The 19,527-nt window shown below is 32.6% G+C and overlaps 1 protein-coding gene across 2 annotated transcripts; it reads right to left on the minus strand.

Moving 5' to 3' along the window:
- Positions 1-2,826: 2,826 nt before the first annotated feature.
- On the minus strand, positions 2,827-9,486 carry LOC132715930 (uncharacterized). 2 transcript variants are annotated; one of them, XM_060699043.1, is made up of 6 exons: positions 9,326-9,486; positions 8,422-8,626; positions 7,036-7,155; positions 5,976-6,131; positions 4,163-4,286; positions 2,827-2,981 (listed from the first exon to the last, which is right to left on the minus strand). In XM_060699043.1, the coding sequence occupies exons 1-6, from the start codon at positions 9,377-9,379 to the stop codon at positions 2,960-2,962; spliced, it is 681 nt and encodes a 226-aa protein (XP_060555026.1). In that variant the 5' UTR covers positions 9,380-9,486; the 3' UTR covers positions 2,827-2,959. The 2 variants fall into 2 exon arrangements, with proteins under 2 accessions (XP_060555026.1, XP_060555027.1); XM_060699044.1 differs by having other exon boundaries at positions 8,422-8,623; positions 9,326-9,484.
- Positions 9,487-19,527: the final 10,041 nt, after the last annotated feature.

Consider the following 19,527-nt stretch of genomic DNA (forward strand, 5'->3'; position numbering starts at 1 on the left):
ATGAATATTTGGGTCTTCATACAGTTTAGCACATAACAATTTTCTGAACTATTTTGTTTATGATTAAATCTTTCAGCCTTTTTCTATGGGATAGACAGAGTAATTTGAATTCTAACTGTACTCAAATATGAGTACTTGCCAAGATCTTTGACTTGACAAAGCTATGATTAAGAACAAACTCAGATGACATTTCATTTGATTTCTTATTCTGTATATGTACATTAAGTGAGTAGTCATTAAAATATGTGATAGAGTTTTTAAGAAATTGAAAATGTATAGTTTTTTAATAGTCTCTAGCAAATCAAACATTTGATTGGTTTCATATATGTATGCCATTTGTTTTATCTTGTATTTTATATTGGTTGATATGTACATATATGTTATTGAGACTTAAATAAATAATAAATAAATAAATACAAAAATAAATTGGTCAGGCGCGACGAAGCCGTGCGACCAATTTATTTTTGTAAATACGTACTACTAATAAATTTTAACCGGCTGAGTGTTTTAACTTATTTTTATAAACAGTCGATTTACTAGACTGATTAACAGTTTGCCGATTTATCGAAGGAATTGTTTTACGATTCATTTGAAATACTGCGATCCTATTGGACAAAAAATAATTTCAAACACTAAGTAGTATTTTCTTTGGAACATACAAAATTCAATGTAGTAGTCAAAGTGAACAAGGTCTGTTAATTGAATTTTTTTATTATTATTTTTTTTTTTTTGTTGTTGATAAATTCTAAAATAGTTTTTCTTGTCTGTTTTGTTATTGATTTCAACCTTGTTTATTTTCAATTTTTTTTATTTTAATAGGCAGATCAAAGTTATATGACCGTTCCATGTGATATAGAGTTATAGACACAACTTGATTACTATATAAGCATCCCGACAAATTAATAAAAATGTAAGTTAAATGTATAATAGCATTTATTTTCACGAACGTGATAATACAAGATGTAGTAATATGAAAAAGTTCAACTTTATCTCTTGTAACAACCCTTGACATAGGACGACAGCTTGTTGATATTTGTCATATCTTCATGTTAAGCATTGAACATGATTTTAGCGGTTGTTTATTATATTCATGTTTAGCGACAGATGTAAATAAAATACGTGTATTCCTGTTAAAACATATTTTACGCATGAAGTTTGTTGGTGTAAATATTTGTATATGAAATAAAATGCCTATTTTCACTTTCCGTATTTTCACTAAAAAATATTTTTTTTGTAGTGAAACATATTTTCCGTATTTTCACTGGTGTCTTTCGGGCTACTTTCTCCTAAATTCAGTCAAGACACACAATTAAAGGAGCAGTCTTTCAAATTGCAAAAAGAGTAAAATTTATATATTAAACAGAAAATTCAAGTCTTTTCCCAGAGATACAGGATTTATTTTCATCTTGTGATACCGCCAATCATTAAATATTTATTTTCATACCACTCGATGAATATAAATCCCATATTTATATATATGCTACGTAATTATCAATTGATTTATATATCGTATATATCATGGCCATGTCGTATTTTCGCCTCAAAATGCGAAAATACAAAGTTGGAAATCAGCCACCATAATATATGCACAATTAATACGGATAAAAATATGACGAAAACTAAAGAGAGTTCATGGCTCATGAAGCGAATTTTCGACACTTTCCCCCAGTCTCCAGATAAGGACCTCGAATCTCGGTAATAATTGATTATAGCCAAGTTGTTACGACCGGGGATATGATTATGATGTCTTTCCGACTGACTAATGGACTAAAATCTCATACCGATACAACTGCATCAATAGTTTTTGCTTTTTGTGTGTTTGTTGTTGTTGTTCCTTTTCTTCCGGGGGGGGGGGGGGTATTCCTTTTATTACGGTGTGTGTTTGGTTTGTGTGTGTGTGTGTGTGGGGGGGGGGGGGGTGGGGGTGTTGTCCAATCCGTTGTGATAATCGTAAGTAAGATTGCTCTATGATATAATATTCTTAGGTTTCTGATGTCATTACAATGTAACTGTGTTTAAATCAACAAAAACGCAGCCACAAAGACTCACATGTAGTACTGTATAGGACTGTACATTCGCTGGTTCTTTTTTCGCATTTTTACTGTAAAAAAACTCCTTATTTATGTGTTCGTAATTTCGCGCATTTTTTCAAAAAACAAAAAAAAAACAAAAAAAACCCAACAAAAACAAAAAGCACGAAATTTACTCGTAATATTCCGATAGAACTCGAAATAATACAATTGATATTTATGCTAGTGGAAATACCGTAACACAATGTTTAGAATAATACACCGTGAATACAATTGATCTATTTTCTCATATGCTATATTCGCAGTAATTAATATTGTTGTTTTTTGTTTGTTTGTTTTTAAATAAAATTATTACCTTTCTTGAATAAACATAATTTATGAGCATTTTAGTTTATTATACCTCAATGCATCATTCAATGTAAAACTCCCATAGGCCTATTATGTGTTCTGATTGAAAATCACCATCCTTGGATATTTTCCCCGGGTCACCCAGGAGCACACAAGTCTTGCATGACTCAATAAATATTAAGCTTTAACTAGACTTTGTTGCACTATTATGTTTTTGGGTGAAAGGGAGATAACGCCTACATACCTCTGTACTATTATTGAACTAGTTAATTACCTTCGACTAACTTTTCTATTTTTATTTGTTATTTTATACCGAATGATATTTAGGCTGCGCCTCTATCACCCAGACAGTCATGTGTTATTTATATATTATTTCATATAGGTCTTTCTGTAAATGAATTCAAAAATCAAGATGGCTAATATTTATATATGGATTTTAGAGTAAATAAAATGCATTGTAATTTTATTACCATCTGTAAAAATATCATGAAGAGACGGTGCTTATTTATTGTTGACATATCATTTTTAGTCTTGCTTTTAATTAATTGTCTTTAATAAATGACGTCTATTTGCTTCTACGTTCAATAACCTTTTCTTCTACACCTGAAATAATAAAATAAAACTTCTAAGCACATGCACGAACCAACATTTTAGATATATGGCTGGGTCAATAGAATAACTGAATATAAATATAGTTAATAGCGAGCTCGACGAGCTGGCCCGAAGGGCCTGCTCGCAAAGCGAGCTTTACGGTAACGCGAGTACCTGCTAAGTGATGGTTTTGAAAACTTTCGTCCAAAGTACCGAATTGGACACATCGCAACCTTTCGAATTTAAAGATAGCGATAAAAACTGAGGAATTCTGACTGAAAACGGATGTGTAGACTGGTCACCCGCGTACGCCTATGGGAACCATAATTGGACAGGGAACCAGAATAACGGAAGCTGTGTATAAAAAATGAAAATCCAAGGCGCCATTTTGTTTGAAATCTGATAAATAAAAACAATTTTTTGTCGAATTTTGTGGTGAAAACTATCTAGAATGAAAGAAAATGGTCTAACTAAGAAAATGAATCCGAACACCAATATCTTTTATTCAGTCGTTAACGCTGTACAGACGTTTAAAGTATTGTTTACGTGACGTCACAATGTAGCGCCAAACAGCACGTGCAAAACAAACAAATCAAGTAGGCTATTTTAATGTCGCAAACGTTTTAAGTTTCACATTTATTTCAATTTAAATAATCTTTATTTCGCTTGAAAAATTATAGGGTGAAATAAAATAAACAAAGTTTTATCAACGTTTTCAAAACTCGTTAATCATTTCACGACAGGGGCGGAGCCATATTTAACACAGTACGTGTGACGTCACACGCACTTGTCACTGCATTTGAAATAAAAATGAGCGATTATTTCATACTATTTCACGTAAAAAGTACATCGAGCTCGCTTTGAGGCTTTGCCTTTTTCATATTATCAGTTATCAAGAAAAACAAGAAATAAATATTGATACTATAAAAAGGTATACCAGAAGATCCCCGCCCCATAGAAAAGACGAGAAAATTTTTCTAAATGTACTATATAAAGGAATTAATTTTCGTGTAATGAAGCCATTAAGAAGTGATGGGACTTGTCATATAAACAAATTGACAATATAAAGATAGTTCATTCGAAAAAGTTGCAATCTTGCTAAATACATTTACGATTTTAATTATATTTTAGAATTCATGTAAAACAGTGAGAAATATCAACACATTTTTATTGTTTATCAAGGTAATACTTACACCCCGACCTCTCCTACAGGAATTTCATTCACTCCGGATCCTACACATGTGAGACCTTTTCGACACGGACATGAATGCTGGACAACGTCATGAGGTCTACCAGATGCGTTCCTTACAAGACAACCTAAAAATATTTGTAAAATAACTTGAACCTAAATTCTAACACGACCCGCAATTTTCCCTATTGAACATAGAAGAACCAAAAGTGTGTATTATTATGCTATAAAATCACTGTTTGACGTTCTATATTTAGATATGTGACGTAATCATTATACCCGTGACGTAACTACTAAAAATATGACGCGCTGACAATAAGTACGGAAACAAATTAGCGCTATTTAGCTAATAATCGTGGACTGCAGCATTTATTTGTTGATGTCGTGTTAGAATCGAAATAATATATCCAAATCGGTGATTTTATTGCTTGATAACATCACTGTTTGTCGTTCGGATGCGCATCATTATATCACTCGAGCTACGCCCTCGTGATATACTTCCCCGCATCCGAACTCCAAACAGTGATGTTATTGAGCAATAAAATCACAGTTTGGGATATATTATTTCTTAAATATACACGATAACGCAACATGAAGCTGAACAGGACAATGCATTCTAAAATAGAACACGATAACGCAACATGAAGCGGAACAGGACAATACAACATAAAGTAGAACACGATAGAACACAACATGAGGCGGAACAGGACAATACATTCTAAAATAGAATACGATAACGCAACATGAAGCGGAACAGGACAATACATTCTAAAATAGAACACGATAACGCAACATGAAGCGGAACAGGACAATACAACATAAAGTAGAACACGATAACATAACATGAGGCGGAACAGGACAATACATTCTAAAATAGAACACGATAACGCAACATGAAGCGGAACAGGGCAATACAACTTAAAGTAGAACACGATAACACAACATGAAGCGGAACTGGACAAGATAACCTAAAATAGAACACGATAACGCAACATGAAGCGAAACAGGACAATTCAACCTAAAATAGAACACGATAACCATCATGAAGCGGAACTGGACAAGATAACCTAAAATAGAACACGATAACACAACATGAAGCGGAACTGGACAAGATAACCTAAAATAGAACACGATAACACAACATGAAGCGAAACAGGACAATTCAACCTAAAATAGAACACGATAACCATCATGAAGCGGAACAGGACAAGATAACCTAAAATAGAACACGATAACACAACATAAAGCGGAACAGGATAAGATAACCTAAAAAAGAACATGATAACGCAACATAAAGCAAAAGAGGACAATACAACAATAAATAGCACTCGATAATGCAACAAGAAGCGAAGCAGGACAAGATAACCTAAAATAAAACATTATAACGCAACATGAAGCGAAACAGGACAATACATTCTAAAATAGAACACGATAACACAACACGAAGCTGAACTGAACAATACATTCTAAGATACAACATGATAACACAAAATGAAGCTGAACAGGACAAGATAACCTAAAAAAGAACATGATAACACAACATGAAGCGATACAGGACAATACAATCTAAAATAGAACACGATAACACAACATGAAGCGGAACTGGAAATACATTCTTAAATAGAACACGATGACCAGCATGAAGCGGAACAGGACAAGATAACCTAAAATAGAACACGATAACACAACATAAAGCAAAATAGGACAATACAACAATAAATAGCACTCGATAATGCAAAGAATAAAAATACAACACGAAGTATGTGATAAAAAACAGTCCTGAAAGATAACGTGTAAAGTATAATTATGCATATTACCTGAACCTTGTTTTCCCATAGGTTCACATTGTCCCTGTTCTTGTCTTTTCATCCGGTCGGCAGATCTCTTACCAATTATCCTTATGTTAACACAACATTCCGAGGGGGAACAATCCGCACAGGAAGAACAATGTTTCTTTTTCGCGCCACAAATACCTGTGCGAACAATAAAACTGCATTTATTTTACAATCACAGTCTGAAAATAGCGATTATATGTACTGATTAATATTTGACGTGTATATTTGAAAATAAAATGATTTTGGAACTATTTTATGAGATAATCAAATTAAAATACAAAATTGCTGTCAAAAATATAGGTTTTTGTTTCAAATCTCACATTCACATTTGTTTAATGCTTTCTTCAATTATTTTTTTAGATACTAAGGTGAAAAATTACCTACTACTACAACACACTTTAGACTATTTTAAGTGCTTTGGAATTGTATATAACGTAAAGATTTTAAGGCTTGTGGCATTTATAAATTAGGCATACAATAAACTGTACCAACTTTAAAGATGTTATAAGAAACTCCATGACCTTTGTATCGCAATAGGTTTATCATTTCAAAGAATTATCAAACCTAAGAGGTATGAGAAAGTGTCTGAATGTAAACATACATTGCATACAGGATAAAACACCAAACATATAAAATGACACGGACTCCACTGAGGTTTTTGTCAAGACGGAACAAGAAATATCTTTTCGAGATCTTAGCTCCATTTAGCGTAGATCTGGACTAATATCTTGTGTGCAAAATTTCAAGTCATTTCCCCATTCCGTTTTCCCAGAATAATCAGTTTTATTGTGCAAAATGACCAAGAAATGAAAAGCGTTGCAACGCAATTCACTCAAATCTGGTTAAAAATCGTGCAAAAATTTGATTTTTAAATTTACTCTGAATATATTTCTTACTTGTCTAATGCACATGTTTCCATTCTAAGTGAAACATTTGATCTATGCAAGTAATTCCAATTTTATTTTTAGGCTTTTTGAACTCAGTGGAGTTCCTTTAAGCATGTTAAGAAATGATTTATTTATATTACTTTTCTAAAACATACCTCGTTCTCCAAGTGGTGGTAGAAACACGCCTGTCCCAATACATGTACCAGCATTCAAACAGGGACACGAGTGGTAATATATTTCTTGTTTCAATAATGACAAATCTCTAACGAGGCATTCTGAAAAAAAATCCGTTTAAAGAATAAAGCATTTAAAACTAATAAGATTTATTTAATGCTTTCCAGTGTTTTATTACAATATATCAGATGATTATATTCTGATAAACCACTAGTGAAATTTATAAAATATAATTTTCACTGTAGCCGGACTATATCTGAATGCGGATGAAAAGAAAATCATAACCAAATGGAATAACAGGCAGAAATAAATGCCGTCATACGTAAATTTGCTTATTTAGGAAAAGAAAGTCAATGTCATCATACATCATGTTAAAAATTTAACAAAATTAGAGAAATTTAACAGAACTATATTTCAAAACTTATGATGTGACGTCATGATATAATGACGTCACAAAGGAGAATGCGCGACGTTACGCGGCAAAATCAGTAAAAAAATACTTAAAATCACTTAAAAAGCATAAAATAAAAAGAAAATTTATTTGTTTTACATATAAGATTGAAATATATTTCATTCGTGAACACCAGCTATTATATTTTCACTCGTGGCTACGCCACTCGTGAAAATATTGCATCTGGTGTTCACTCAGTGAAATTATATTTCAATCTTACATGCAAAACAAACAAATATCCTCTATATATAGACCTAACTTCATATAACCAATTTATCAAACTTCATGTTTTGAAGATTAGTAAAGTATTGTTATTTTACAATAATAATGCCTCTGCATAGACGTGATATTCTTTGATACAAGCCTGAACAAAATCTGAATCTGGCCTTGCGATTGTTGCTTACAAATTAATATAAGTAATAGAAAGAGCATCGAGACACGAAACTATCTGATTTGTACAAGGGGGCGTAGCCCCCGGTATTAATCAGATTGCCGAGTGTTTTGTTTGTATCATTGTCAAAAATGAAAACACGTGCCCTGTTGTCAAAATATGAAACCCTAGAAAAAAAGTTGTACCAATAAACGGGCATCTGAATATGATATTTCTATCGCTTTCCTTGTCTCTTCCATCACAATAAGTAAACCCAAGCAAAAATGAGCCAATCAATGGGCATGCTCTGGGGTGCAGGTAACTGATATCTGCACTCCAGTTAACGCACTGTGCATGAATATGTATACGATTTAACAATGACACATTTTCAACAGAAAGGTCCCCAAGCTATGATACAATACAAAGTTGGGGACCTTTCTGTTGAAAATGTGTCATTGGATTCGAACTTACAGCGAGGGGCAAAAAAATGAATCTACCAAAAAGAACGCTTAAAAAAATCTCTTAAAGTTTGTAAAAATCACTTACCCGAGTTCGGCCTCCCCCGTTTTTCACATTTTCCACGAACAAATCGTCTGAGATCAGGTGGCAGGGAGCGTTTGCCACGTGGTGTTACAAAACTAACGCAGCATTCATCTTTGTTACAGTGGATGTTTGTATTACAATACCCTTTAAGTGCCCCTCTACCTGGAACAGGAACTGCCCTATTCGGCAATTCTTGTGATGCCGTCTGCTGTTGAAATAAAAATAATGATAATAATAATTATAATAATGATGATGATGATGATGATGATGATGATGATGATGATGATGATGATGATGATAATAATGATAATAATAATAATAATAATAATAATAATAATATGATGATGATGATGATGATGATTGTTATTATTCATATCAGAGGATGACCAATCTACATTTTTTCTCAATCACTAAGGGATTTTGACATGGCGGGACAGGAAATATGATAATTTCAGATCGTTCTCTAGGTTAATCAGTTTCTTTGTGCAAAATGGTCTCGAAATGAAAAGCGTTGCAACGCTTTTCGATTAAACAACGGTAAGAATCGAACAAAAATTGATTTGCAATTTAATTCAAAGTATATTTCAATTATCTCTTGAAGATTTTTTTAAAATTTTAAATGTTTCTCTTCATCTATGTAAGAATTTTAAAAATTATGTTTTTAGGATTTTGAACTTATTGGAGCTCATTTAAATTTTTGCATCTAACAGATATCATTTGTCATTAATTCTTTAGGGCCAGGACATCCAAATATAAATTAGTTTCGCACTTAGAGAAATAAATATTTGTAGCATTATTCAAAACTTTTAAAGTAGATACTGATGATTACTCATAAATAGCTTTGTTAACTATCATAATACACTTACTTCCCAACAAAGGTTCAATATTAATATACACGAGTACTTACCCCTGCCATATAAACAAGTAAAACACAAAATCCACTAAGTAATCGCGTCTGCATACTTGTATTTTCGTAATTAAACTGTAAGAATAATTATTAACACAACCTCTAGTTACGACTGTATCCTAATCCCTATTATTTACAAACGATTTGCAATGAATCAACAAGAAAAACAAAAACCTATTTACGAGTATTAATGATAAAAAACAACAACAAAAACCAAAAAAAAAAAAAAAAAACCCAAAAAACAAAAATAATAGAAGCCTCTAACCACTATAATACAGTCATTGAATTGATAAACTGTTTGATAATTAACATAAAATACCAACCGTAATTATACACAAAACAAGACCACATCCTGTTAGATTGATTGTTGGGAATATTAACCTGTAAAATTATTCAAGTGATAAAAAACAGCGTTTGTAACAAATTGTGTTACTTTGAACTTCTAACTTATTGGTTGCTTCAAAATCAATCTATTTTAAATTATCTCCTAATTAATGCTGCGCATTAGGATCTGACGGTCACCAATAGGAGGTCACCTTCTCGTGACCTTTCAAACAGCCAATCATCAGCGAGTTTTAACAAATTTGAAAGTGGTGCGATTTCTAATTTTAACCGCTGAAAAACCAATACTGAGTAGGTAATTTTCTAGAGAACAAACACGGCGATGTCCTTAGAGACGGCAGGTAAACTTGTAAACGATCTTGCCCATTTAAAATTGAGTCTATTATTTCAAGTTTATTTTTTTTCAAATTACTTCTAACAACTGCAATGTGCACAAGTAATATTAATACATATATGTACTCTACGATATATAATTGTAACTGGTATTTTCGGCGCAAGCGTGTCTTTTATTCCAGCGCCGCTGTATAAGTGTGTCTTTTCGGTTTGTTGAACCCTCGCCACCAGAAAGATACCATATGGGCGAGCATAACGCTGTATGACCTACACTTGTTACTTCAGCTGCTGACCATCGGATGAAATAGCAGGATTTAAAGATTTTTAGTTTAACTGCTCTTATAATTCAATAATAATATTTGCATATCTTTAAATTATATGTTAAACCAAGACAACTAGTTCAAAAGATAAATACATAAAGTACGAATTACATGTATTTAAAATATATTGACTTTTTTAATCATAACCAGGATATGAAAATACTAATTACTACGCAAACCGTACATGATCTGAATTAACGCTCATTTTTAATGATATTTCTTGAATCAATTCCATGATGTGGCGCCGTTAAATGTCGCAACGCCGCTAAATGTCGCACTAGCCGCTAAGTGTCGCACCATTGCCGCTAAATATCGCAACCGCCGCTAAATGTCGCAAAATCATTTGCCGTTAAATGTCGCAATGTTAACGCTTAATGTCGCACGAATTTCCCTTACCGTTAAGTGTCGCAACACTACCGTTAAATGTCGCAAGATGTAAATTCATGTTAAAATCATGATTAAAGTAGTATTATAATACTTTTTAACATTCTCATAGTTATTTTTATTGTAATTGCCATCTTTGTTTTACTTGTTTTCTATTATGAACCTAAATATCGAGGTTTTGAGCTGCTATATAATGTAATCTTTAGGCTAGAAAGGATAATTGATACTAAATTCTCAATAGATAAGTATTTTCTTTTGTTTCCCATTTTCATTTGTAACCCTGATTGACAACAGATTAAAGGTATTATGGTATTGTCGCTCTAAGAATTTGGTTTAAGTGATTTCATTTATTTTCCTAGACACTACCGCATTTACTTTAAATGTGGTTTATTTGTTTACTATGATCAAATGATGCAATATCAAAGGGCAGATAATCCTAGATATAGTTATTCCCCTTTTTTCTCTAAGATGTTTTCGCTCTGATTAACCTTTTGGTTACGGCTAATTTCAAACATATTCACTTTAAACTTAAATACTTATTTCATATAAAAGTACTTATGCATTTCTAAAGAAAATATGATCCTGACAGGTATTTTTGCTAAATTATCTCCCTTTTTATATTTTCCCCCCCAAAATACATATTAAATATTGGTGAAGACATTTTTTTTATTTTATATGTGAGAAACATAGTATGAAATGCACGGTCAATACGAAAATCGAAAACAAAAAATATCATGTAGTACTCCTTGATCATGTAGTATTCGATCCGCAGTCGGAGGTTAGATATGACCGAATTTTACGATTAACACATATAATATGCACCGGAATTTTTGTTAGCAGCCAGCCCGCATAGCTCAATCGGTTAGAGCGCGAGACTTGTAATCTCGACCTTGTGGGTTCGATTCCCGGACTGGCAAACTAAAATTACTAATCAGTCTTTCGGATATCACTTTTAATCGAGGTCCCATGTATGGGTGCTTCTAGGGGAAGCTTCTGGAATTGGGGCATCTTTCTGTTCCTGTAATTGCACTATCTCCAAAAACTAAAATGACTAATACACTTCTGGAGGAATCGCCCATATGGGCAACCGGTGGCGAGTATAAATAAACGCAAATACACACACAGTAAGCAGATGTCAAAGTTAAAATGAGTTCACAAGATTTAGTACATTTTACGATTTGTCAAACACTATTTACGCTTTGACATTGTGGCAAGCGATATTTTACTCGCCAAGTCGCTTTATCCTATGAAAGATTCTCAGTAAATACCATATAATAAGAATACAAATAATGGGTTAAGCTCATATTGGCCTTGCTATTTGGCTGAAGACAGTTAGCCGTATAGGCCAGAGAATTTAGGCTTTTTATATCATTGCTTTGCTGTAATGAAAATCTTAATCTGTAAGCTTCATTTTAAATATTTTAATGAAATAAAATCTGACATCTTTCGAAAGACACAATACATGAATAACACATATGTAACGAAGATATTAGTTAGAAATCTGTAACCACTTTTATGCTCGTATTTTTATTGAACTTTTTTCTTATCATGTCCGAATGCGCATGTCGAGTACGTCATAGTGAAGTTCAAATGACCATAAATACAAAACATACGCACAATAGAGTATCTATTTTCAGATAATTTTAAGAACTTTATTTTTCAAAACAAAAACATAAGACAGATGTGTAAAGAAAACATCTTTTTAATTTATTGCAACAATAATATGAATAACCACTGCCTGTCTGGCGTTAAAATGGAAATAAAAACACGCATACGAGAAGCAACTTTGATAAAAGCGTAAACTGTTTGTGTGAACTTCACTCTGCAAATTAAAATCTATTTTAACTTTTGTGACCATGCCCCATTGATCCCTACCTCAATCAAAAGGAAGAATATACCATGCAAGTTATCTACCTTCCAAATATGAAATACATTTGTCAATAAATAAAGGCTGTAAAAGTGTAGAAATCTATTTTTAGAACTGGCGACCTTGACCCTACTGAACCCTTACTCCATCCAAAGGAGAAGACTTCAATTTTATGTTCCTACAAATATAAAAGTCATCTCTCAAAAGAATAATGTTAATGTACCTGTAAAAATGTAAAAATCTATTTTTGGCATTGGTAACTTTGGCCTTGACCCACAGGACCCCTAACTAAACCCAAAGGAAGAGGACCTCCCTTGGCATGTTTGTATTAAACATGAAATACATTAAGTAATAGAAAGAGCATCGAAACACGAGGCTATCTGATTGTACGATGGGGCGTAGCCCCCGAGTATAAATCAGATTGCCGAGTGTTTTGATGTTCTTTCTCTTTTGTATCATAGTCAAACATAAAAAAACACGATCCCTGATACCACAAAATGAAACCCCACAAAAAAGTAACCAATAAACGAGCATCTGAATATGATATTTCCATCGCTATCCCTTTCTCTGTCGTCACAATATGTAAACCCCGGACAAAATGAACCAATCAATGGGCATGCTCTGGAGTACGTGTAACTAATAACTGCACTCCAGTTAACGCACTGTGCGTGTATATGTATACGATTTAACTCTGACACATTTTCAACAGCAAGGTCCCCAAACTATGATACAACTTAACAATAAAGGCTTAATGAGCGAAAATGTTATAAAAATTTTCACACCAGTGACCTTGACACTAGAGACCCCTTACTCCACACAAAATACACGGCCATTTAAGGTATTATGTTAACCATACAAGGTCCTATTTTCAAAGTGAAAAAAAGGAATATAACTTGGGAAAATGAATGTCAGAGTTATATAACTTGGCAATATCATGAACTTTCTCTAAATAAGCAAGTGTGGAAATTATGAAGCCATAAGTATAGACAGTACTTAAAAAATCCATCTTGCCGGTTTAGGTTCACGATATTCATTATCAAACTGCTGAAAATGGCAATAATTTGATAAAAATTTATGCAATAGTTATGTAACTTGCCAGGATCAAGTATATTGTATTGATTAATAAATGTGTAAATTATGAAGCCATTTGTATGAGTAGATTTTAGGAAAAACCCAACATGCCATTTTATTATTTTGATCGTTCCATTTTTTATAACATGACACCAATTTTAGGCTGCCAGGCTCCTAGACTGCCAGCTTTAGGCTATTAGACTGCAAAGTTCAGTGCCCTTAAGGTTAAGGCGTTTTTTCCATAGTGCATTTGTATGTGCTTTTGCAAGACCTTTCTTAGTGATTTTACTGTATTTTAAATTGTTTCCATATTTATAATATAAGTCACTAACTTTAAGATACTAGGCTGCCGACTTTAGGCTGTTAGATTGCCAACTTTAGGTTGCAAAGCTGACATCGATAGGATGTTAAGATGTTAGGCGGCCTCCTCATGATACTATGCTGCCAACGTTAGGCTTCCAGGGCGTGTGGCAAACTCCTAAGGCCCAGGTCGTCAGCTATTTAGGCTTCCTCTTCCGACTGCGAGACAATTTGCCTCCTCAGTCAACAAGGCCATCAAACTGCCACCTCAGGCAGCCAGACCGTTAGGCTGTCTCTTCTGCCAATTTTACAGACATGATTATACAAAACTATTTACAGAACAATGCCAATTTTGCAGTTTCATACGAAAAGTATACAATTGTATAATTATCAATATTTACTTGCATAAGTTCAGCTAAAATCCAACGCAAAACAATATACATTATTAACAAGATGAGTATTATCGTCGCCAAAATTGAAACACAGTTCCATATATAATAAATTCACTCGCTTTCAAACAGACAAAATTCATCTTGAGTAGGCAGATTTAATTAATTTGATACAACAATAAAACTTGAGTTCAATCTTGCGACATTTAACGGTAATGTTGCGACATTTAACGGTAAACATATTTTATTGCATTAATTACATGTTTACAAATATATCATACAAATAATGAGTATATATCAAAATGCAAATGGGTTGGGCAACAAGTTCTTACAACATTAGATTAAGCCCTTCCCAGAAATTAATATTACAGAAGAAAATACTTTAAGGCAACAATGATTTTTTTTTAACATGCATATAAACTTTAAAATATATATTTCATTTTTTAACAGTTCATTTATTCATTAAAATTTAATGTACAATTTTGATTTTGAAGTTCGATCCATCCACAGGTTGCCATCCCGATCTCACTGTAGTTGTTAAAATAGTTGAAGTTTGGTTTTTGGGGAAAGATTGGTAATGCATATTTGTTATTTAAGTAAGTTAGATTAGAACAAATAGGCAAATATAAATGACAAATTTTAAGTAAAAACACAAAATGAAAAGTCAAATATTATCAAAACGATGGGTCGTCTTGATAAATTTTTGAACTGATTCGAAAATGACAACGTTATCTTCGTATTCTAAATTTTCACGACCGAACAATAATGTATCAATGTTTAATGGATGATAAGATCGGGTTTCTCGAAAGAGTATTATTCGTTGTTCGACGCAACGATTACATTTGAAAAAGAAATGCTTGGCATTTTCAATCACAATATCACATTGACAAAAAGAGTCTTCGCGCAAATGGTTATTATATAAATCGTTATTTAAATTACTACAATTATTTCTTAAACGTGTATGCAATATTGATAAGTATCTCTGGCCATAAAAATAATGTTTCGGAACCGTTGGTGCTTTAAAAAGATTTTTTAGTCTAGATTTAAATACGTTGAGTGTCTGAGAGTTTCGTATATTTCGGTCGAGGTTATTCCATAATTCTAACGAGAATGGTAAAAATGATGCATTATATAATTGAGTGCGTCTAGCTATAGTAACATAGTTGTTATTATTTCGCAAAGGATAAGAAGTAGTTTCTGATACAGTAGGCGGAAACAAAGAAGATAAATAGTCCGGTAGTAAACCGTTTTTAGCTTTATAAACAATTACAAGTTTTTGAAGTTTTCGCCTATCAGAGAGTGAGACCCAACCAACTTCTTTGACTAAGCAATCTATCGATACTGACCGAGTTGCACCCGTAATAATTCTAGCGGCTTCGTATTGTAATTACTCAAGTGATTGTTTTTCATATGCAGCACACCCATCCCAAACAATTGATGCATACTCAAGTATCGGACGCATATAAGATATATAAATCTGGTTTAAAGTAGATCTTTTGAGTTGGAATTTTAAAGCACGCATAGAGCCTAATACTTTTGACGCAGAAGCTGAAATATTATTAATATGTTCGTGCCATTTCAAGTCGCAAGAAAGAGTTAATCCTAAATGTTTGTGATTATCCACGAAATCTAGAGAGATATTATCAAAAACTAACGAGGGTTTGATTCCATGATTTTGAGAGAAGAACATAACTTCTGTTTTATTTGGGTTAAAATTAATCAACCATTGTTTAGACCATTTATTTATTTTTTCAAGGTCGGAGTTAAGAGTACTTTCAATGTAACTTAGATCGTTAGAGGAAACGGATAAAGAGCTATCGTCAGCAAAAAGTCTTGTTACACTTAGAAGATTTTCAGCAATATCGTTCACATATATAAGAAATAAAAGGGGACCAAGGGCTGAGCCCTGTGGGACACCCGCTGATATATTTAGCACTTCCGAACATTCAGGACCAACAAAAACAGATTGTTTACGATTAGATAAATAATTTTCGATCCATGTAAGAAGTTCATTATTTATACCATATTGTTTCAGTTTGAAAAGTAAACCCGAATGCCACACCCTATCGAACGCTTTTTATATATCACAAAATACAATGCAAGTAGATTGCTTTTTGTCAAATGATTCGCAAATTTGATGATACATGTCGATTAGTTGATAAACTGTCGAATGGCCCAGAAGAAACCCTGATTGTAACGGATATATCAATTTATTACAATGCAAATGGTTATATATATGCTTAAATACAATTCTTTCCATGACTTTCCCAATGCAGCTTATTAGTGATATAGGTCTATAATTGGAGGGGATATGGGGGTCACCCTTTTTAAAAAGGGGCATAACATTTGCAAGTTTCCCAGGACCTGGGATATGAGCCTTCATTGAGTGATCTATTAAAAATTACACTTAGAGGAAAACAAATAATGTTTCGCGTTTCGTTTTAAAATTCGATGGCTAATTTCGTCAGGCCCTGTTGCTTTATTTAAAGTTAAATTTGCAAGAATATCTTTAACCTCTTGTGATTGGATAGTGAAATTGGATAATATGCTCTCCGTTCTAGGAGAGAAAGGCGGCAATTGGATATTTGATGCATCAACGGTAGAAACTGAGATAAAATATTCGTTTAAACAGTCAGCTTTTTCCTTATTAGAGCAATAACATATTTCGACGTCATTAACTTCAGAAAATAAAACTGGAATGTTATTACAATGACATTGATCGTTGTTATTTTTTATTAACATTTTAACGGTTTTCCAATAAAATTTCGGGTTATCTGATTTGGCTTCCTCTAATGAAAATTCAAGGTTACTATAAAATAATTCTTTAGCGTGTTTTTTTAGATTATTTAATTTATTGCGTAAATGCTTGAAACGGCTCCAGTCAAAGCGATTTTTTTCGTTCTATCTCTTTTTCTTGAAAATCGCCGTATTTCCGAGTCGTACCAAGGTCGATCATATTGACGAATAGTTACATAATTAGTTGGTATGCATTGTTTTGCTAATTCAATAAGTACTGATGTAAAATTTTCGCAAGCATCATCTACAGAACGTGACAAAAGAAAAGCCCAATCATAATTAAGAATTAGGTTATTAAGTTTGACGAAATCCGCTCTTTTGTAATTCCAAACTCGACGTTTGTATGATTTAAAAGTCTCTTTTTCGAATTTGATAAAAATGTAAGTCCCGTAGTGGTCACTTATGTTGTTTGGTGTACAGGAAATACCCGAATTTTATATGCTTATAGAAGAGGAAACTGCGATCGGACCAAGAAGAGTTGAAGAATTTACCGTAACACGAGTTGGTTCATTAATTAAATTTTCAGGTCATTAATCAGAAGAATATCTCTAAATTTGTGATTATTTCTATTAAGCTGGTCCTCATTAATGTCACCTACAATAATTATTCTTTCGCTTATTTCAAAAGCTTTTTCAACGCTATTACTTAGTTCTAACCAAAATGAAGTAGGACCACTCGGCTGCCTATAAACAGTACAAAGTAAGATATTTTCATTCTTGTGTCTAAGTTCGACCCAAAGACAATCATTTAGATAAAATTAAAGTTCATATTTATGCTTAGAAATTACTTCATCGGAGACATATATCAGAATTCCCCCAGAACGTCACGAGACATCTTTTCTATAAAAAGAATAATTGTCTATTTTTAAACTTTAACGGATACGGAACTATCAAGATGAGTTTCCTTAAAACAAAGTATGTCGAAGTCGAGCCAGTTGTCTATAATGTGTGAAATTTTGTTACGCACGCTTCTAATATTTTGACTGTATATTGATAAACAATTAAGTTGCGATTTCCCCGTTTGGACCGGGGGTTACTTTTTACGTCTCCAAAAAATTATAGTAATTTAACATGGATATCCAAATTTTAAAAAAAAAAGGGCAGTTTTAGTCAAAATTGAACACAACCCGAAATTTTCCCAAAACGGGAAAGATTTTTCACAATACTAACGTACAAAAAGGGAAAAACAAAATATAAACGGGAATAAACATTTTCTTAAAAATTGCCTAAAAAAGCTTTTTTGGTGAATAAAATATTAAAATTTTCACATTTTTTATAACCCTGCAAACCGTTAAAAACAACTTTTCCCCATTTTTAAAAATTTCCCATTTGGTTTAAAACATAATAAACAAAAATTTGACATGGCGACGAAATATTATTAAAACATTTAAAACAAATTAACATAAGGGCGGGAAAAATGGGAAACCCGGAAAAAAGAATCGCATAAAAAGAAAAAGATTTTAAAAAGTAACAATAAAATTTTGGGTTTTTAAAATTTTCAAGCAAGGTCTAAAAATCAAAATTCATAAGGGTTCTGTAACAAAATTATCCCAAAAAAAATCTGTAACAAAAAATATAAGAATTTTAATTTTCCAAAATTTAAACATACTTAACAAAATACAAACATTACTGTAAAACCAAAAAAAATTTAAACGTTTTTTAACCAAATTATCATAACGATATTTAATCCAAATTATCATAAGGGTACTATAATCCAAATTTTCATAAAGATTCTTAATCCCAAAAAAACATAAGAACTTAATCAAAATTTTCATAAAAAGATATTTTTTAACATAAAGGTAAGAAAAAAAATCGTTTTAACGAATAAAACTTTATCATTAAAAACAAACCCTACTGTAATTTTGACAATTTATTTTAATTTTTTAGAAAGATAAAAAAATGGGGGAAAAACGGAAAAAAAAATGCCCTAAACATTTAAAAGTACGCGACCCACATTTTTTTAATAATCTATTTAAACAAAAAAGTAAAAGAAAAACATTAACAAAATACTTAAAATATTTACAAATATAATACAAAATTTTTAATTTTTTATCATTTTTCATAAATAGAGAAAAAACATTAATTTTTTTGTTTCAAAAAACAATAGAGATTGAATCAGTAGGAAAAAAACAAATTTCAATCAACCAAAGTTAAAAAAAGTGAATAATGGGGTTAACGCCCCTTTTTCTAACTTTTCCCCACATTAGAAACGATTAATTTTTTAAAAAATAATTTCCAAAATTAAAACAGATTTGAAGTGGGGCCCCCAGCCGGCCCGGCGGCCCGCCGGGTGGAATGGCGGCCCCAGCGGCCAAGCGGGCCCGGCGGCGGGGAAATTTGGGGGCCCAGCGGCCTGGGCGGCCCCCGGGGGTAAAGGGCGCCCAGCGGCCTGGGGGCCTAG

Source organism: Ruditapes philippinarum, unplaced genomic scaffold (genome assembly GCF_026571515.1).
Source record: "Ruditapes philippinarum isolate M1 unplaced genomic scaffold, ASM2657151v2 ctg8636_1_1_1_1, whole genome shotgun sequence".
Classification (NCBI taxonomy): domain Eukaryota; kingdom Metazoa; phylum Mollusca; class Bivalvia; order Venerida; family Veneridae; genus Ruditapes; species Ruditapes philippinarum.